This window comes from Rhinichthys klamathensis, unplaced genomic scaffold (assembly GCF_029890125.1).
Source record: "Rhinichthys klamathensis goyatoka isolate OS25496 unplaced genomic scaffold, OSU_Roscu_1.1 h1tg000407l_1, whole genome shotgun sequence".
Classification (NCBI taxonomy): domain Eukaryota; kingdom Metazoa; phylum Chordata; class Actinopteri; order Cypriniformes; family Leuciscidae; genus Rhinichthys; species Rhinichthys klamathensis.
The window spans coordinates 350,589-373,105 of NW_026606908.1; the positions used below are offsets into that span (position 1 = coordinate 350,589).

The 22,517-nt window shown below is 38.1% G+C and overlaps 1 protein-coding gene across 4 annotated transcripts in view; it reads left to right on the forward strand.

The window, feature by feature from the left end:
* myh14 (myosin, heavy chain 14, non-muscle) overlaps positions 1 to 22,517 on the forward strand; it is a 57,180-nt gene that overhangs the window by 13,925 nt on the left and 20,738 nt on the right. For 3 of the 4 annotated variants that reach the window (XM_056234830.1, XM_056234833.1, XM_056234832.1), the window contains exons 4-13: positions 15,162 to 15,318; positions 17,194 to 17,221; positions 17,632 to 17,749; positions 19,327 to 19,338; positions 20,180 to 20,272; positions 20,373 to 20,436; positions 20,948 to 21,046; positions 21,159 to 21,302; positions 21,431 to 21,645; positions 22,116 to 22,268. In XM_056234830.1, coding sequence (XP_056090805.1) covers positions 15,162 to 15,318; positions 17,194 to 17,221; positions 17,632 to 17,749; positions 19,327 to 19,338; positions 20,180 to 20,272; positions 20,373 to 20,436; positions 20,948 to 21,046; positions 21,159 to 21,302; positions 21,431 to 21,645; positions 22,116 to 22,268 — 1,083 coding nt within the window. Of the gene's footprint in view, positions 1 to 15,161; positions 15,319 to 17,193; positions 17,222 to 17,631; positions 17,750 to 19,010; positions 19,059 to 19,326; positions 19,339 to 20,179; positions 20,273 to 20,372; positions 20,437 to 20,947; positions 21,047 to 21,158; positions 21,303 to 21,430; positions 21,646 to 22,115; positions 22,269 to 22,517 lie in introns of all 4 variants that reach the window. The other variant, XM_056234834.1, reaches the window with a different exon arrangement.

Sequence of the window (22,517 nt, forward strand, 5' to 3'; positions counted from 1 at the left end):
TTGTGTTCAAAATCAGGTAAAAAGCGAAAGTAAAATAAGGACGTCTGCACAATTCATTAATAATGGTGCAGAGTAGAGTGAGCTTTTTCAATTAATTCCTATGGAAGTAGGAATGAACTAAACAACGTTCGCTCTGTTCTGCTCGTCCCTCACCGTGGGCGCGCAGAGTTATGAATGCCCGTGCAGCCGTGAGAATTCTAGTTTCATTTTAAAATTAGCGCCATTTCGGGGGACGTATTACTTTAATTTATTTAACAAAAACACAATGTTGTGTTTTATTGCGAGTGTACACAAATATAAGTAAACACTTTGACGTTTGAATGATGTCCTGTATGAAGAAAATGACGGAGTATGTTTCACTGTTCAATCGCGCTGAGCCACCCAGACCCCCACACACACACTGACACACACACACACACACACACACACACACACACACACACACACACACACACACACACACACACACACACACACACACACACACACACACACACACAAACACACACACACACACACACACAATAATAAAACATTCAACCTAACATATACAAATTACACTGCTATGTTGAAATAGTCAGTAGTACAATTTGTATCATTCACAGTAAGCACCGCTCCACTGTGATTTTTCCAAGCACATTTTTGCACAAGTGAAGAGGATGATTTTTTCCGTCGATATTGGAACGTGAGTGAAGTACAAAGCCTGTAATAAAGAATAGTTTAGCATCCAAATACATCGCAATGTTGCAACATTTAGATTCTAAAGAGAGATTTACGTGAGCCTAACACCACTTACTTTTACTTTTGTTTTAAATTATTTCATTTTGGCTTTATTATAGTTATTTTTTTATTCGTGTTCTGTTCTGAATATCATTAAATTTAAAGGATTTGTTGTGGAATATTTTGAGTGTATAATCAAATAACACTAAACCGTCACTAGGTGTCGCCAGGCGACCGTCTTAATGAGCGGGTCATTGATTCATTCGTTCAAACGATTCGTTTGAACGACTGAGTCATTCATGAATGAGACAGATGTTTATGGATTGGTCATTGAATCTTTGAGTCAACCAATTTGTTCAAAATGCTGAATCATTCAGTAATGAGAAAACACGTTGCTGTGAGATGCAATGGTTCTGCTGTGATCTTTGTTTAACTATTTTCGCTGCTGAAACAGAAGAACAGTCAACATTGCATCTAAAATGTAAGTGACTTGACACGTGTGTGTGTGTGTGTGTGTGTGTGTGCGTGTGAGTGCGTGCGTGCGTGCGTGTGTGTGTGTGTGTGTGTGTGTGTGTGTGTGTGCAATCAATCCCAGGTAAGAGGCATGAATAATGAGAATTGGACTTCTAGGAGTGAGGTTAATATTCCGGAGACGGTTCCCTCGGATTGTGAAAAGGAGGCGGCGCGGGAGTGGCCAGGCATTGCGCTACTTCTATTTCAAAGTTTAAAACAATGCTAATATCATTTTTTTGAATGATTTCATTACAAATGTTTATTTTATATATTTATAAAATATTATAAAATATAATAACTATGTTTTGTCCTATTAACAAAAGACAGGCAATGTACTATTAACAAATGTTAATAGTTTTTTAAAAGTTAAAATGATACTTTATGCATTTGTTTTGTGTCAGATGATTAACAATATAAATTAAACAAAGCTTAAAACAAACAAAATAATAAAACGAAAACAAAGCTTGAACATTTTATTTAATTGAAAAGCCTTTTTGAAATAAAATGTGTTTTTTTCCCTCTGAAATAGCAAAAGCATCGCACACTTAGCTGTACCTGCTCTAAATAAATAATAGTATTTAAATAAAAATACAAAATCGAAATAAATAAATTATATAAAACAAAATCAAATCAAAGAAAATAAATCTTATTAAAGTTATGCAGGCACACATTTAACAATAATTTTCAAGTGACAAATAAAATCAATCAAAATTCCTTACACATGGAGTTAATCCTGACGATTCCTGAGGCGCCTTTCCTCATGACACTCGCTTTTTTTTTCGAAGATATATTTTCTTTGGTTTGATTTTGTTTTTGTAATAATTTATTTTATTTAGTTCGATTTTGTATTTTTATTGAATTACTATTTTTTATTTAGAGCAGGTACAGCTAGTGTGTGATGCTTTTGCTATTTCAGAGGAAAACAATAATTTTATTTAATTAATAATTTTTGTTTCAGTCCACCATATAATTATGTTGTGTTTGATCTATGGAAAAAAGTTAGTTGTGAAATGGTTGAATATTAACAAAAGTTAATAGTTTTTTACAAGTTAGAATAATACGATATATATATATAAACAAGCCGGTGGCACCGCCACCCCGGTGCCTTTAGGGTTACTGTGCATGACGGGCAATATCGTAACTCCGCTTTGACCTTTGAGAAGATGTGTGCTATAGAGCTTGCATTGGTGTGGGCTCTGCAAAAGTGTGTGTGTGTGTGTGAGGCGTGATTGAACAATGTAGACATATATATATATATATAAAGGCACCGGGGTGGCGGTGCCACCGGCTTGTTTATATATATATATATATATATATATATATATATATATATATATATGAATATAGCTGCGAGCAGCGATGAAGGGCCAAAGCCGGCGGCACCGCCACTCCGGTGCCTTTAGGTAACTAAAGGCACCGGGGTTGCGGTGCCACCGGCTTGGGCCCGTAATCGCTGCTCGCAGCTATATTCATATATATATATATATATATATATATTTATTATTATTAGGGCCCAAGCCTTGAAAAGGCGAAGGCCCTATTGTTTTCCTAAGGATTATTATTTATTATTATTATTATTATTATTATTATTTTACTACCTTTTGGGCACTTTTGGGGGCCTTAACGTGCTCGAAAACTCTTGAAACTTTGCACACATCTCAGAACCCGCGGCCATCAGGGCCGGGCTGAAGCTGGTACCCGGGCGTGGCAGGGGGGCTCGACAGCGCCCCCTGGAACGGGGTTTGAACACTTGGTCCATAAATCAAACACGCTTGCATGTAATAATATGAAACTCAGTACACATATAGATCTCATCGGTTCATATATACTTCATGCTCTTACTTTTTACCCCAGCCCAACAGGAAGTCGGCTATTAAGGGTTGTTTGGAAAACACATGCAATGGAATGTGAAATACTCCTTCTAGAGAATTCAAACACACGGCACGAAACTCGGTCAGCATGAAGTCAAGACACTGAGGATGAAAAATTGCCAGGGGATTTTTGATATCTCGAACGGTTTGGCCGTGGCGAGTAAACGAAATTATGGCGAGAAACGTGAAACAGGAAGTGTGTTATAACTACTGCATACATTAACTAATCTTGATGAAACTTCAGCAGTGTGTTCGTTGTAAGAGCCCGATCACATGGATGTGACTATTGTGAGTCAAAGTTATAGCGCCACCAACTGGCAGCAGGAAGTGTGTCACTTTCAAAATGCTTTTAAATCACCCTCTTATTTTTACCCGATTTGCTTCAAACTTCATGTGCATAATGTAGACACACGCCAGATGTAGACCTGTGAAAGGATTATTGATATCTTAGATACTGTTGCCATGGCAATGCATCAAACATTAATATTCCTTTTTTTAAGCTTTTTCATGCTTTTTTATGCTTTCGGGCACTTTTGGGGTTCTTAACGTGCTCGAAAACTCTTGAAACTTTGCACACGGGACAAAACCCGCGGCCATCAGGGCCAGGCTGAAGCTGGTACCCGGGCGTGGCAGGGGGGCTCGACAGCGCCCCCTTGAACGGGTCAGACAATTTGGTCCATATATCCAACACGCTTTACCCTATTTGCTTCAAACTTGATGTGTATAATGTAGACACAAGCCAGATGTAGACCTGTGAAAGGATTGTTGATATCTTAGATGTTGTTGCCGTGACAACGCATCAAACTTTAATATTCTTTTTGGATACTTTTGAGATTCTTAGCGCACTTTTGGGGCCCTTAACATGCTCAAAAACTCTTGAAACTTTGCACACGGGTCAGAAACCGCGGCCATCAGGGCCGGGCTGAAGCTGGTACCCGGGCGTGGCAGGGGGGCTCGACAGCGCCCCCTGGAACGGGGTCCGAAAACTTGGTCCATAAATCAAACAGGCTTTACCTGATTTGCTTCAAACTTGATGTGTATAATGTAGACACACGCCAGATGTAGACCTGTGAAAGGATTGTTGATATCTTAGATGCTGTTGCCGTGACAACGCATCAAACTTTAATATTCTTTTTGGATACTTTTGAGACTCTCAGCGCACTTTTGGGGCCCTTAACATGCTCAAAAACTCTTGAAACTTTGCACACGGGTCAGAACCCGCGGCCATCAGGGCCGGGCTGAAGCTGGTACCCGGGCGTGGTAGGGGGGCTCGACAGCGCCCCCTGGAACAGGGTCCGAAAACTTGGTCCATAAATCAAACACGCTTGAATGTAATAATATGAAACTCGGTACACATATAGATCTCATCGATTCATATATCCTTTGTACTTTTACTTTTTACCCCAGCCCAACAGGAAGTCGGCTATTATGGTTTGTTTGGAAGCGTATGCCCCTGGAATTCGATATACTCCTCCTAGAGAATTCAACCAATCGCCACGAAACTCGGTCAGCATGAAGTCAAGACATTGAGGATGAAAAGTTGCCAGGGGATTTTTGATATCTCGAACGGTTTGGCCGTGGCGAGGAAACGAATTTATGGCGAATAAAGGAAACAGGAAGTGTGTTATAACTTCTGCATACATTAACTGATCTTGATGAAACTTCAGCAGTGTGTTCGCTGTAAGAGTCCGATCACATGGATGTGACTATTGTGAGTCAAAGTTATAGCGCCACCAACTGGCAGCAGGAAGTGTGTCACTTCCTAAAGGCTTTGAAATCACCCTCTTATTTTTACCCAATTTGCTTCAAACTTTATGTGTATAATGTAGACACACGGCAGATGTAGACCTGAGAAAGGATTATTGATATCTTAGATACTGTTGCCGTGGCAACGCATCAAACTTTATTATTCTTTGTTGATGCTTTTGAGACTCTTAACATACTTGAAATTGCATGAAACCCGACAGACACATCACATTTATTAGACAGTAGACATGTGCAGAGTTTCAGAAACGGGCGTGGTGAGGGGCTCAGTAGCGCCACCTTTTGTCAAAAGTGGGGGGATTGATTTTATCTACAGTAATAAAAATCGGTATGTGTATTGTTCTCCTCCAGCCAGACAACTTTCTAATTTACACTCAATAGCTCCAACCAACAGGAAGTCAGATATTTTGGTTTGAAAATTGTCATTTTATGTCTCTCTCTCTCTGAGCCTACGTCTATGTGTGTGTGTGTGTGTGTCTGTGAGTGTGGGGAGGGGGAGGGGGGCTAGATTAACCATTTGACTGCTGTGTGGTTTGGCCTGCATTAAAAAAGAAAAAAAAATGTCTTACGCCTTGTATTTTTTAAATAAGTTGTATTAATAAGTAAAGGCATATAACCAGTTGAATTGTAGTGCATTGAAAATAGTTTTATATAATTAGTTTATTAATTAAATTAACTTGGTCAGAAAATTTGGTCCATAAATCAAACACACTTGCATGTAATATTATGAAACTCTGTACACATATAGATCTCATCGGGCCAAACAACTTTAAGCCAGCCCAACAGGAAGTGGGCTATTTTGGTCTTAATGTGGATGTTTTGCAAAACCAGGCTCTACATTTTTACCCACTCCTCTTAAGTGGTTTATTTTATTCCCACCAAACTTTTTCAACATGATGAAAATACATTAAAGAAGCATAATTGTGAATATCTATTGAATATCTCTAATTGTTTTGCTATGGCGAGGGATTAAAGTCATGTAAAAAAAAATAAACACTAAAAGCCTCATATCTTCTAAAAATTTAATTATACACCATTTATTTCTAGATAAAATTATACAAATATCAGAACTAAACCCATTTTATTCTTGTTTTCAATTTAAGAATAATGTACAAGTTTAAAAACAGCCAGGATGCACTATTCAGTTAAAAAATAAATATATCAAATAATACATAGGGCTATACTGCCCTCTTGTGTTCAAAATCAGGTAGGCCTGTTGTATTTAAATATAGGTAGCTGCTATGTGACTCCGAGAATTTTTTCTCACCGGTTATTTGACGTGTAACACCGGGGGCTTTTATATCGCTAAGTTAAAAGTGAAAGTAAAGTAAGGACATTTATAGTGGTGGCGCTCACAGTGCGCTCGAATGAATTTCTATGGAAGTAGAAATGAAAAAACGTTCGCTCTGTTTTGCTCGCTCGTCGCCATGGACGCGCACCGTAATGAATGCCACTGCAGCCGCATACTTTTTAGTGTCACTTTAAAATTAGTGCAATATCGGGGGCCAATTGCTTGAATTGTGAGTTCAATAGTCTATTATTTTTCACGGAAAACACAACAACAAAAGAGTACAATGATAGATTCGCTTAAATAGGCGCTTTTACATAAAATAGCCTATTCCGTCATCATCTTTTCAGTCAGCTCTTCACTCTCGTGATTAATGAAATTTGACTCCTGTTGCTGATATTTGCTGCAACTTTCGTTCTGCTCACAATTTAGTAAGCAAACACGCTTCAAATGTGTTTTTATTTTATTTTTGTGTGTATATATGTGTGTATATATATATATATAGCTTATGTTTCAAATATGAGTTAATTAACAATCGTTTGAAAGAATGATACTTTTAAACATATCACTAAGCCGTCATTAGGTGTCGCCAGGCGACCGTCTTAATGAGCGAGTCATTGATTCATTTGTTCGAACGATTCGTTCGAACGGCTGAGTCATTCATGAATGAGACAGATTATGGATTGGTCATTGAATCTTTGAGTCAACCGATTCGTTCAAAATGCTGAATCATTCAGTAATGAGAAAACACGTTGCTGTGAGATGCTCGATGGTTCTGCTGTGATCTTTGTTTAACTAGTTTCACTGCTGAAACAGAAAAAAGTCAATATTGCATATAAAATGTAAGTGATTTGACTTGTGTGTGTGTGTGTGTGTGTGTGTGTGTGTGTGTGTGTGTGTGTATGATTGTGTCTGTTACTTTTTGGATATATATCTTTTTATATAAAAAAAAATAGGCATACAACCCATATATTTTAAATGTATTGTTTGCTTTAAATTACATTAAGATTTGTATGTTTGGTAATTGAACCTGAATGAATTTTAAATGAATGTGCTATATTTCAGAGTTTTCCTTAAAATTTGACCTAACACTAACTTTATTCTCATCTGAATGATAGATTATTTATTTCTGTATAAAATAAAAAAGAGATTTTGGTTGGGTGACAGTTGTAGTTTACAGTTTGACAAAAGCACAATGTTGTGTTTTATTGCGATTGTTCACAAATATAAGTAAACACTTATGAGATAGATGTTTATGGATTGATTGGTCATTGAATCTTTGAGTCAACCGATTCGTTCAAAATGCTGAATCATTCAGTAATGAGAACGCGTTGCTGTGAGATGCGCGATGGTTCTGCTGTGATCTTTGTTTAACTATTTTCGCCGCTGAAACAGAAAAAAAGTCAATATTGCATCTAAAATGTAAGTGATTTGACTTGTGTGTGTGTGTGTGATTGTGTGTGTGATTGTGTCTGTTACAGTGATAAGAGTTTAACCCTTGTTAAACTTTAGACCTTGTCTTTTTGGATATATATCTTTTTATATTAAAAAATTGTCATACAACCCATATATTTTAAATGTATTGTTTGCTTTAAATTACATTAAGATTGTATGTTTGGTAATCGAACCTAAATGAATTTTACATGAATGTGCTATATTTCAGATCATATATTTGTTTTCCTTAAAATTTGAACTAACACTAACTTTATTCTCATCTGAATGATAGATTATTTATTTCTGTATAAAATAAAAACACCTTTGATTTTTCTTTTTTAATCAATGTAGAATGTGTAACTGAAAAAATAAACAGATTAGGGCTCTGTTTGATGACAAGAAATGAAAACCAATGCGATATGATGAATGTCCAAAAGATGGCTCCCACAGACTGTTTTTAAATAGGATTGTTTGATATTTTTTGCTTTTAAACTGTGTGTGTGTGTGTGTGTGTGTGTGTAAGAGATTTTGGTTGGGTGACAGTTGTAGTTTAAAGTTTGACAAGAGTTTATAGTTTGGTGTGTGTGTATATATATATATAAATATAGCTGCGAGCAGCGTGAAAGGGCCAAAGCCGGCGGCACCGCCACCCCGGTTATAGCGCCACCAACTGGCAGCAGGAAGTCTGTCACTTTCAAAAAGCTTTGAAATCACCTGATTGCTTCAAACTTCACTACTATGATGTAAACACACGGCAGATGTAGACCTGGATGTAGACCTGACCTTTCAGAAGGTTGCTCTCGCATACTTTGTGGTTGACATGTGCCCTCAATGCACACTTTTGCAGAGCCCACACTGATACAAGCTCTACAGCACACTTCTTTTCGACAGTCAAAGCAGGGTTACGTTTTTGCACGTCGTGCACAATAACCCTAAAGGCACCAGGGTGGCGGTGCCACCGGCTTTATATATATATATATATATATATATATATATATAAATAAATATAGCTGCGAGCAGCGATGAAGGGCCAAAGCCGGTGGTACCGCCACCCCGGTGCCTTTAGGTAACTAAAGGCACCGGGGTTGCGGTGCCACCGGCTTGGGCCCGTAATCGCTGCTCGCAGCTATATTTATTATTATTTTACTACCTTTTGGGCACTTTTGGGGCCCTTAACGTGCTCGAAAACTCTTGAAACTTTGCACACATCTCAGAACCCGCGGCCATCAGGGCCGGGCTGAAGCTGGTACCCGGGCGTGGCAGGGGGGCTCGACAGCGCCCCCTGGAACGTGGTTTGAACACTTGGTCCATAAATCAAACACGCTTGCATGTAATAATATGAAACTCAGTACACATATAGATCTCATCGGTTCATATATACTTCATGCTCTTACTTTTTACCCCAGCCCAACAGGAAGTCGGCTATTAAGGGTTGTTTGGAAAACACATGCAATGGAATGTGAAATACTCCTCCTAGAGAATTCAAACACACGGCACGAAACTCGGTCAGCATGAAGTCAAGACACTGAGGATGAAAAATTGCCAGGGGATTTTTGATATCTCGAACGGTTTGGCCGTGGCGAGTAAACGAAATTATGGCGAGAAACGTGAAACAGGAAGTGTGTTATAACTACTGCATACATTAACTAATCTTGATGAAACTTCAGCAGTGTGTTCGTTGTAAGAGCCCGATCACATGGATGTGACTATTGTGAGTCAAAGTTATAGCGCCACCAACTGGCAGCAGGAAGTGTGTCACTTTCAAAATGCTTTTAAATCACCCTCTTATTTTTACCCGATTTGCTTCAAACTTCATGTGCATAATGTAGACACACGCCAGATGTAGACCTGTGAAAGGATTATTGATATCTTAGATACTGTTGCCATGGCAATGCATCAAACATTAATATTCCTTTTTTTAAGCTTTTTCATGCTTTTTTATGCTTTCGGGCACTTTTGGGGTTCTTAACGTGCTCGAAAACTCTTGAAACTTTGCACACGGGACAAAACCCGCGGCCATCAGGGCCAGGCTGAAGCTGGTACCCGGGCGTGGCAGGGGGGCTCGACAGCGCCCCCTTGAACGGGTCAGACAATTTGGTCCATATATCCAACACGCTTTACCCTATTTGCTTCAAACTTGATGTGTATAATGTAGACATAAGCCAGATGTAGACCTGTGAAAGGATTGTTGATATCTTAGATGCTGTTGCCGTGACAACGCATCAAACTTTAATATTCTTTTTGGATACTTTTGAGATTCTTAGCGCACTTTTGGGGCCCTTAACATGCTCAAAAACTCTTGAAACTTTGCACACGGGTCAGAAACCGCGGCCATCAGGGCCGGGCTGAAGCTGGTACCCGGGCGTGGCAGGGGGGCTCGACAGCGCCCCCTGGAACGGGGTCCGAAAACTTGGTCCATAAATCAAACAGGCTTTACCCGATTTGCTTCAAACTTGATGTGTATAATGTAGACACACGCCAGATGTAGACCTGTGAAAGGATTGTTGATATCTTAGATGCTGTTGCCGTGACAACGCATCAAACTTTAATATTCTTTTTGGATACTTTTGAGACTCTCAGCGCACTTTTGGGGCCCTTAACATGCTCAAAAACTCTTGAAACTTTGCACACGGGTCAGAACCCGCGGCCATCAGGGCCGGGCTGAAGCTGGTACCCGGGCGTGGCAGGGGGGCTCGACAGCGCCCCCTGGAACAGGGTCCGAAAACTTGGTCCATAAATCAAACACGCTTGAATGTAATAATATGAAACTCGGTACACATATAGATCTCATCGATTCATATATCCTTTGTACTTTTACTTTTTACCCCAGCCCAACAGGAAGTCGGCTATTATGGTTTGTTTGGAAGCGTATGCCCCTGGAATTCGATATACTCCTCCTAGAGAATTCAACCAATCGCCACGAAACTCGGTCAGCATGAAGTCAAGACATTGAGGATGAAAAGTTGCCAGGGGATTTTTGATATCTCGAACGGTTTGGCCGTGGCGAGGAAACGAATTTATGGCGAATAAAGGAAACAGGAAGTGTGTTATAACTTCTGCATACATTAACTGATCTTGATGAAACTTCAGCAGTGTGTTCGCTGTAAGAGTCCGATCACATGGATGTGACTATTGTGAGTCAAAGTTATAGCGCCACCAACTGGCAGCAGGAAGTGTGTCACTTCCTAAAGGCTTTGAAATCACCCTCTTATTTTTACCCAATTTGCTTCATACTTTATGTGTATAATGTAGACACACGGCAGATGTAGACCTGAGAAAGGATTATTGATATCTTAGATACTGTTGCCGTGGCAACGCATCAAACTTTATTATTCTTTGTTGATGCTTTTGAGACTCTTAACATACTTGAAATTGCATGAAACCCGACAGACACATCACATTTATTAGACAGTAGACATGTGCAGAGTTTCAGAAACGGGCGTGGTGAGGGGCTCAGTAGCGCCACCTTTTGTCAAAAGTGGGGGGATTGATTTTATCTACAGTAATAAAAATCGGTATGTGTATTGTTCTCCTCCAGCCAGACAACTTTCTAATTTACACTCAATAGCTCCAACCAACAGGAAGTCAGATATTTTGGTTTGAAAATTGTCATTTTATGTCTCTCTCTCTCTGAGCCTACGTCTATGTGTGTGTGTGTGTGTGTCTGTGAGTGTGGGGAGGGGGAGGGGGGCTAGATTAACCATTTGACTGCTGTGTGGTTTGGCCTGCATTAAAAAAGAAAAAAAATGTCTTACGCCTTGTATTTTTTAAATAAGTTGTATTAATAAGTAAAGGCATATAACCAGTTGAATTGTAGTGCATTGAAAATAGTTTTATATAATTAGTTTATTAATTAAATTAACTTGGTCAGAAAATTTGGTCCATAAATCAAACACACTTGCATGTAATATTATGAAACTCTGTACACATATAGATCTCATCGGGCCAAACAACTTTAAGCCAGCCCAACAGGAAGTGGGCTATTTTGGTCTTAATGTGGATGTTTTGCAAAACCAGGCTCTACATTTTTACTCACTCCTCTTAAGTGGTTTATTTTATTCCCACCAAACTTTTTCAACATGATGAAAATACATTAAAGAAGCATAATTGTGAATATCTATTGAATATCTCTAATTGTTTTGCTATGGCGAGGGATTAAAGTCATGTAAAAAAAAATAAACACTAAAAGCCTCATATCTTCTAAAAATTTAATTATACACCATTTATTTCTAGATAAAATTATACAAATATCAGAACTAAACCCATTTTATTCTTGTTTTCAATTTAAGAATAATGTACAAGTTTAAAAACAGCCAGGATGCACTATTCAGTTAAAAAATAAATATATCAAATAATACATAGGGCTATACTGCCCTCTTGTGTTCAAAATCAGGTAGGCCTGTTGTATTTAAATATAGGTAGCTGCTATGTGACTCCGAGAATTTTTTCTCACCGGTTATTTGACGTGTAACACCGGGGGCTTTTATATCGCTAAGTTAAAAGTGAAAGTAAAGTAAGGACATTTATAGTGGTGGCGCTCACAGTGCGCTCGAATGAATTTCTATGGAAGTAGAAATGAAAAAACGTTCGCTCTGTTTTGCTCGCTCGTCGCCATGGAAGCGCACCGTAATGAATGCCACTGCAGCCGCATACTTTTTAGTGTCACTTTAAAATTAGTGCAATATCGGGGGCCAATTGCTTGAATTGTGAGTTCAATAGTCTATTATTTTTCACGGAAAACACAACAACAAAAGAGTACAATGATAGATTCGCTTAAATAGGCGCTTTTACATAAAATAGCCTATTCCGTCATCATCTTTTCAGTCAGCTCTTCACTCTCGTGATTAATGAAATTTGACTCCTGTTGCTGATATTTGCTGCAACTTTCGTTCTGCTCACAATTTAGTAAGCAAACACGCTTCAAATGTGTTTTTATTTTATTTTTGTGTGTATATATGTGTGTATATATATATATATAGCTTATGTTTCAAATATGAGTTAATTAACAATCGTTTGAAAGAATGATACTTTTAAACATATCACTAAGCCGTCATTAGGTGTCGCCAGGCGACCGTCTTAATGAGCGAGTCATTGATTCATTTGTTCGAACGATTCGTTCGAACGGCTGAGTCATTCATGAATGAGACAGATTATGGATTGGTCATTGAATCTTTGAGTCAACCGATTCGTTCAAAATGCTGAATCATTCAGTAATGAGAAAACACGTTGCTGTGAGATGCTCGATGGTTCTGCTGTGATCTTTGTTTAACTCGTTTCACTGCTGAAACAGAAAAAAGTCAATATTGCATATAAAATGTAAGTGATTTGACTTGTGTGTGTGTCTGTGTGTGTGTGTGTGTGTGTGTGTGTGTGTGTGTGTGTGTATGATTGTGTCTGTTACTTTTTGGATATATATCTTTTTATATAAAAAAAATAGGCATACAACCCATATATTTTAAATGTATTGTTTGCTTTAAATTACATTAAGATTTGTATGTTTGGTAATTGAACCTGAATGAATTTTAAATGAATGTGCTATATTTCAGAGTTTTCCTTAAAATTTGACCTAACACTAACTTTATTCTCATCTGAATGATAGATTATTTATTTCTGTATAAAATAAAAAAGAGATTTTGGTTGGGTGACAGTTGTAGTTTACAGTTTGACAAAAGCACAATGTTGTGTTTTATTGCGATTGTTCACAAATATAAGTAAACACTTATGAGATAGATGTTTATGGATTGATTGGTCATTGAATCTTTGAGTCAACCGATTCGTTCAAAATGCTGAATCATTCAGTAATGAGAACGCGTTGCTGTGAGATGCGCGATGGTTCTGCTGTGATCTTTGTTTAACTATTTTCGCTGCTGAAACAGAAAAAAAGTCAATATTGCATCTAAAATGTAAGTGATTTGACTTGTGTGTGTGTGTGTGATTGTGTGTGTGATTGTGTTTGTTACAGTGATAAGAGTTTAACCCTTGTTAAACTTTAGACCTTGTCTTTTTGGATATATATCTTTTTATATTAAAAAATAGTCATACAACCCATATATTTTAAATGTATTGTTTGCTTTAAATTACATTAAGATTGTATGTTTGGTAATCGAACCTAAATGAATTTTACATGAATGTGCTATATTTCAGATCATATATTTGTTTTCCTTAAAATTTGAACTAACACTAACTTTATTCTCATCTGAATGATAGATTATTTATTTCTGTATAAAATAAAAACACCTTTGATTTTTCTTTTTTAATCAATGTAGAATGTGTAACTGAAAAAATAAACAGATTAGGGCTCTGTTTGATGACAAGAAATGAAAACCAATGCGATATGATGAATGTCCAAAAGATGGCTCCCACAGACTGTTTTTAAATAGGATTGTTTGATATTTTTTGCTTTTAAACTGTGTGTGTGTGTGTGTGTGTGTGTGTGTGTGTAAGAGATTTTGGTTGGGTGACAGTTGTAGTTTACAGTTTGACAAGAGTTTATAGTTTGACAAAAGCACAATGTTGTGTTTTATTGCGAGTGTACACAAATATAAGTAAACACTTTGCAGTTTGAATAATGTCCTGTATGAACAAAAGGACGGAGTATGTCTTTATGTCTACATTGTTCAATTACGCCACACACACACACACACACACACACAAACACTATTTTTCTAATCAGATCAGGCAAGTAATATTCTGTCTTGTCTCTTAAAAAAACAATATATATATATTTATGTATATATATATATATATATATATATATATATGTGTGTGTGTGTGTGTATATATATATATAAATATAGCTGCGAGCAGCGTGAAAGGGCCAAAGCCGGCGGCACCGCCACCCCGGTTATAGCGCCACCAACTGGCAGCAGGAAGTCTGTCACTTTCAAAAAGCTTTGAAATCACCTGATTGCTTCAAACTTCACTACTATGATGTAAACACACGGCAGATGTAGACCTGGATGTAGACCTGACCTTTCAGAAGGTTGCTCTCGCATACTTTGTGGTTGACATGTGCCCTCAATGCACACTTTTGCAGAGCCCACACTGATACAAGCTCTACAGCACACTTCTTTTCGACAGTCAAAGCAGGGTTACGTTTTTGCACGTCGTGCACAATAACCCTAAAGGCACCAGGGTGGCGGTGCCACCGGCTTTATATATATATATATATATATATATATATATATAAATAAATATAGCTGCGAGCAGCGATGAAGGGCCAAAGCCGGTGGTACCGCCACCCCGGTGCCTTTAGGTAACTAAAGGCACCGGGGTTGCGGTGCCACCGGCTTGGGCCCGTAATCGCTGCTCGCAGCTATATTTGTGCTTGGTTTTACAATGTTTCAAAATGTACTTTGAACAGATAAAAACCTGAGCACTCTGACTACAGGAAGCTATTCAGATCTAAGCTTCTGATTTTAAGTGGCTGCTAGTTTTGTGTGCAGTGTCCATCAGGCAGTCAGTGAAGAGAATGTGGGCGGTATGAGGTTGCTCAGTCTCTGCCAAGAATAGTTTCTACATACAAAATCATTATTTCTAACTGTTTTAATTATTGTGTTTGTGTACCACAGACATACTCCGGCCTGTTTTGTGTGGCTATCAACCCCTATAAGAACCTGCCCATCTATACAGAATCCATCATAGAGATGTATCGTGGGAAGAAACGGCATGAGATGCCTCCACATATCTACGCCATATCGGAGGCGGCCTACAGGAGCATGCTGCAAGGTACTATGGCAACCAACTATCCTGCTTTAGGCCTGCTTCAGTTTATGTGAATTTATTCATACACCTCTGCGTCAAAGTATTTAGAAAGAAGAAAACCATTTTCATGTTGCTACATGAAGTTTCAGATCTTTCACACACTTAGTAACAGTGTGAAACCCCAGGCATGACTGAGACACTGAGATTTGGCATTTTCACCTTGGATCCTGCTCTTCAGGGTGTGTCCGTGGTTAATAAACTGGCTCAACCGGTGCGTGTGTTTTCTGGGAAAAAGAGCCATGCCGATTATGTCACGGGTATTTCCTCAGTCTGTTACCAGTTGTAGTGGTGGTTGTCGTGGAATAAATGGCGCAATTGAAGAATCAGAATTGAGTATTTCAGCGAAACGTGTAAAAATATAAAGTGAATGGTGCAAGGTTCTGCAGTAAGCAAAAAACTGCCAGGTTAACGTAAAACATGCGATGAATCCACTTTAAACGTCACAACTACCGAAACCACGTGTCTACACCAGACGCGAGCGGTGCGACACGACTAAAGCAAATAAATCCCATTATAATCAGTGATGCTGTCTACACTGGATGCGGCGCGAAACGACAAATTCCAACAGTAAACTGATGCCCCATTCTATTCTATTTCTAGAAACAGAAACAACAGAAGACTATTGTCTCGATCGCAGTGAATAAGGTCCACAGAAGAAGTTCAGATGAAGATGAATTCAAATATAAACAATTTATTAAAACAAACTCAGATAATCCACAGGTAACGTAAAAGCATGTGATACACAAACAATAACCGACAATCAAGGCAGATAAACAAGGAACTTAAATACACCCTGATAACGAACTAAAAGACTAACAGGTGTGATGATCAGACGAATTGCTATAGTAACTAATGATGACGGGAAACATGAACAAAGACAACAGGAAATAATGAGAAGCAAACTAAAAGTCCATGATAATGAAACTAAATGAGCAAATGACTGAATATCTCTGACACCTATATTTTACTTACTTTAAATGTTTGGCATCATTTTATGAAAGAAGGCCGGTAACACCGATACCAATACTGCTACTCTATGAATTTCTTTTTTAGCCATTAATTATAGGCATTCAGCATTACAGTATAATTGGAAGCTATCAATTTGAACATTTATTAGGCTTTAAAAAATGTAACAACTTTAAAAAATCTTTACATAAACCCATTGTAATGAATGTCACATTTACCTGTACGCTTCAATATATCAGGACTCAATTTTTTTCTATCGGCCCAGTCAGACCAGTTCAGATTTTTACTTGCCCTGTAAAAATGATCAAAACATTATTGTTTTTGTTGTTTTTGACCCATGTGACCTTGTAAACCTTCTGTGCGAATGAGTGTGTGTGTGTCACAGACTGGAGATTCACAGACTCGCGCCAGTACTGCACTGCATTCTCTTTTGTGTCTTATCGTGCTTAGATGGTTTAAAAGCATTTGCATGAATAACAGCGGGATCTTATAATGTAACGCTAGTCAACGGATGAGGATTTTTTTTTTTGGTTCGTTTTTTTCTTAAATTTTTAATACACTGTCAAATGTAAAATCTGGGTCCTGGAGCAAAACCACCTATCTAGATGCTCTCAATATTGATATCATTTTATAATTGTGTCATTTAGAGTTACTTTCAGTGTCTTTGGGTGTCACCCCCTACTTTTGAGTCATAATAATTCAATTATTATTCTCTAAGCATTTTTATTACACAAGTTTTCTCTTAAATACCAAATGTTTTATTTTCAGAAATTTGACACAATTCAAATTCATTTTTAAATCAAGAGCAATTACTGTAAATGTTCATTGGTCATTCTAATGTCCCTATTCATGTGTTTTTTTTCTCTCCTACAGACAGAGAAGATCAGGCCATTCTGTGCACGTGAGTTTCCACTGGCTGTGACCACTGCATATTTGAGTTTGACTACATATGTGTGGAATTACAGCAGAAAGTTTAGAAAAATCAGTGAACATTTAATTGAGCATTTAATATGAAGTTAAGATGGTTTGCAGCATGAAGAGAGATGTAAGACTGAGCTGCAGGTATTTGACTTGAAGCCTAAAGGGCACAAAAAGACACGATCTTACCCTGTTTAGTCCCTAAGGCCTATTATAATGTAGAAAAACATGTTTTTCTACAGATCCTTATTTTCTTACCATTTACTGGCACGTGTTTCTGAGTTATTTAAGTCATCTGCCAGTATTTGTTTGAATAACTCTGAAAATAGTCTGCCCCTATTTTACAGAAGAAGGTGGTTTATTTGTTCTGTTTATGTGTGTGTGTGTGTTCAGTGGGGAATCTGGTGCAGGAAAGACGGAGAACACAAAAAAAGTGATTCAGTATTTGGCACATGTGGCGTCCTCACACAAGTCTGGCACTCTGGGACGGCCCAAAGACATCGCCCTACAGGTGAGGACGGGGGACTGGCGGAAGACTTTAGGGAGAGAAAAGGCTATTTCTGCATTCTGCTTTTCTAAAACAAGTCAGCACATGCTTATCTTTCTATTTTATTTATTTATTTATTTTTGCTGTTGTCTGTAGTTCTCTAATAACTGTTCTGTTACATGGCTCAACAATAAGGATAAATAATACAAAATGCAGCAATAATACAATAATTATAATAATAATAATAAAAAATTCTGCGGATCCGGTTGAGATAGTATGTTTGTTGTTGGCTTGCCAATATTTTCACTGGAACCACAAATAAAAATGACTATAATTATTTTAATTGATGTTTGAATTTATTGCTTTATTAAATCTTCAAAAATTATATTTCATTAAATATTAAGTTTAATTTTTTTTAGGGATGCACAAATATGATTACAATTCTGGCCAATTGCGATAAGCTGATGCCGGTAACCAGTAAATGGTAGATTTTAGAATTCTATACTAGTTTGTCAAAAACAATGTAAAAATTAAATCAAAAATAAAATCAATTGTTTTAAATATTAAAGGGATACTCCACCCAAAAATGAAAATTCTGTCATCATTTACTCACCCTCAAGTTGTTGCAAACCTGTATGAGTTTCTTTCTTCTGCTGAACACCAAGATATTTTGAAGAACGATTGGAACCAAACAGTTGTTTGGCACCATTGACTTCCATAGTTTTTTTTTTTTTTTTTTCTACTATGGAAGTCAATGGTGCCAAACAACTGTTTGGTTCCAATCGTTCTTCAAAATATCTTCCTTTGTGTTCAGCAGAAGAAAGAAACTCATACAGGTTTGCAACAACTTGAGGGTGAGTAAATGATGACAGAATTTTCATTTTTGGGTGGAGTATCCCTTTAAAAGTGAATTGTAATAATTATAATAATTATAATATAATTACACACACACACACACACACACACACACACATATATATATATATATATATATATATATATATTACATTACATATCCCCAATATTGAAACCTTTTTCACTCTTTGACACTACCCACGGCCATCCTTATACAGTAGTTACGTCTTGAATTATAAAGCTGTAAATGTTGGTGTATCTGTGTGCTATATACATACAAACCCCCAAAAATCCTTTCATTTGCATTTCCTTTTCTCTAATATTTTAACTTCCGCTCTTCTTGGTTGCTCTCCTCTCCCTGTCTCCTCTCTTTCCTGGGTCCTGCTGTTTCTTTCTGCTGTTGGTTTCTTTCCTCTTTGTCCTGCTGAAGATGGATGGCACACGCTCTCTGGGTCGTGGCAGTAGTGCTGTGAACAGGGTGAGTGGGGGCTTTTCTCTTCATGACTGACACATCCGGCTGACAAGAAGGAGTTCAAACTACAGCAGCTCTAATTCACGTCCTGCCACTTTAACCTCATAATGTGTGATATATCATATGTCTTATTAATGTCTTTGGATTTATTTATGTTTATTTTTTTTACCATGTTTTTATCTTTTTGCTCATCAACATGTTCTATTTTTTTGTCCCCTGTGTGTCCTGTGCACTTGTTCAACCACCCCATCTCTCTTTTTTTGTGGACTAACAGACAATGCAGTATGTGAGTATTGTTGTGTTCTAATGCTTCCACTATGGGCCTGTAGGGGGCACTGTATACATATTAAAGCTTTGCTATGGTTTTTTGTTTTTGACCTATATAGACCATACTAGTCTATATAGGTGAGAGCAAAACCTCATAGCTTAGACAGGGGTTCTCTAGCCTGTACATTTTTTTTTTTTCCGGCTTAAGGCTTTTGCTGAGCTGCAAATTTATGAGTTTGCCATTTCAGCTGTCTGTGTGTGTGATTCTTCTGAGCTAGCTTTAATTTGAGGACAAATTTCAAAGTTGAGGAAAGATGTAATGGAAATTGTTTCCAGACATTTATTTTGACATATTTTCTTATTTATTCATTAATCATATGCTAAACTTAAAAATAAAATATTTAAGTTATATTTAAAAAACTGCTATGAAAAATATTTATCTATACTTCATTTTTATTTTTTTTATTTCTATAATTAAAACAGAACCTTTTAATGGTAATAAATAGCTTTTAAAATATCTAAAACTATTTTAATTGTTCACACAAAAAAAGTATGCACACATTTCTTTGTTTGTGTGTGTGTGTGTGTGTGTGTACAATAAACAGTGATTTTAGAAACTGACATTTGACTAGATTTGAGAACTAGTTTGTCCTTACAATACATCTGCACTCCTTTAGAAGGCGTGTTTCTTGCCTGTGGTAAGTCTCAATTTAGTAAAATGAATGCGTATGTGTTTTTTTGCAAAAGAGTGTGATTGTTTGGCTGCAGTCATATGCTGATGCTGGGCTGATGATGGGCTTTTAGCTGTAATGTAGGTAATCTTCCGGCACTGACTGCTGTTCTTTCTGTCCCGTGACTAGGGGGAGCTGGAGAGACAATTACTGCAAGCGAACCCCATCCTCGAGGCCTTCGGCAATGCCAAAACGGTCAAAAACGACAACTCTTCCAGATTTGTAAGCCCTGAAACGCCACATCTAACCATAATCACATAGAGTTACATCTTCATCACATGCTTTGTTCTGGTCTGACATGTATTTTTTTTATTTGTTTTAGGGCAAATTCATCAGGATCAATTTTGATGTTGCTGGATATATTGTTGGTGCTAATATTGAGACCTGTATCCTTCAAACATCCACTACAAATCACTTTTACACCAGTTGACAATTAATGACGCAGTGAAAAACTAACGCTGAAAAGGCGTGGACAGGGTTATTTTTGCGGCTAAACCTATTGCATATGCATTTGTTGGAGTTTCCCTTTCAGACGCAACATTTATGGGAGGAGAGTGTTTAAATTAATCATGCAAGGTGATTTACTAAGGTTAGCTCTTGTCAATTTACTGGTATTTGCACCATTATTTACAGCCCCAAAAAAGCAAGTCTTAAACCCGACGCGAATTTGCGCTGCTCTTGGTAGATTGCGTTGGTCATTATGGAAATTATCCGGCTGCGTCTGTGTTCTTTCATTTGTGCGTCGTCGGTAGATCACGCGCAGAACTTTCCACTCCCATCTGCGCTTTTTTAAAATTGCGCTCACGCTAATTTGCCCTGTTTAGTAAATCTGGCCCATAATGTACAGCAAACAAAGTGTGTGTCGGTGCATTTTTCATTAACCTGCATGTGTATCAGATCTGCTGGAGAAGTCTCGAGCCATCAGGCAGGCTAAAGAGGAGCGAACCTTCCACATCTTCTACCAGCTCCTCTCTGGAGCTTCTGAGGCCATGAGAAGTCAGTAGACCACACAAACACTGAAAACACACTGCCTCACAATACACAGGTTTTCTATTCTCTCTAATGGAAACATAATCATTGTGTTTATTTATTCACACCCTTTCTGTAGAGGAGCTTCTGCTGGGCAGCGCGGATGAGTACCGCTTCATCTGCGGGGGGTCACTTCCTGTTCCGGGTCAGAGTGATTCAGAAAACTTCACTCAGACAATGGATTCAGTGACCATCATGGGATTCACCCAGGAAGAATCCACATGTAAGGGAGAAAAGGGTCTCAAATAGATTTAAAGGAAACATCCACAAGATTATATAAAACATGTACTTGAATTAAACATGTTAAAAAAAAGATTTTCTATCCTGATCTCTCACTCTCTCTCTTTTCAGCTATGTTAAAGGTGATCTCTGCAGTGCTGCAGTTTGGGAACATCTCGTTCCACAAAGAGAAGAACACAGATCAGGCCTCAATGCCGGATGACACAGCAGCACAGAAGCTCTGCCACCTGCTGGGCATCAGTGTACTGGAGTTCAGCCGAGCCATTCTCACTCCCCGCATCAAAGTGGGCCGCGAGTACGTCCAGAAGGCCCAGACCAAGCAGCAGGTGTGTTCATGTAGTGCTTTAAAAATACTACAAATGTACATTACAGACTGACTCTGAGAAGGAAACTCGCTTGTCTAATAATAGTTCATTTTACCCTAAAAAGATTGACAGTGACCTCATTTAAATATTCACACTGCGGTGTTATTTCAGCGTTTTTAATGCATGGTTAAACAAGGGTGTGTAAGCAATAAATCATAACTTTTGTCTGAATCATTAGTGAACTTTTGTCAACCAATCGGATTCAAGCATTCAACAGCCCTGTAGTATAATACGAAATAATCCGCACAGTTATTGGTGAATGAGACCCAATGATTCATGCTCAGTTAGCCTGTCCTGATTGGCTGTCGTTTTGTCACTTAATGCAGCATTTCATCAAGTGAGGACAAATAAAAATACTTTTTTGCTTCAATGATGCTGTTGGGGAAAAAACCTGAATTGTAATTTTTTTTCGTTTTGGTGGGCATGTTCAGGCTGATTTTGCGATAGAGGCTTTGGCGAAGGCCACATATGAGCGTCTGTTCCGCTGGCTGGTGCACCGGATCAACAGAGCCCTGGACCGCAGGCAGCGTCAGGGAGCCTCGTTCATCGGGATCCTGGACATCGCTGGATTTGAGATCTTCCAGGTGAGCCAGATCCGAGCAACACTAGTGGCACCTAGCAGAATAAAAAAATAAAGCATATTTTCAAACAACCTTGCAAATGCCCTTGGACTCATTATGCCCTTTCATGCGTCGGGCCTCCCCCAACTCAAACATATCACAAAAATGTAGCTTGTGAGCCACATCTCTACAGGTAAAAGTAGGCTACTTTCAATAAAAGTTCCAACAAATTAAGAATCCATTCAGCTGTGTTGCTATGTGTCATGAGTAAAC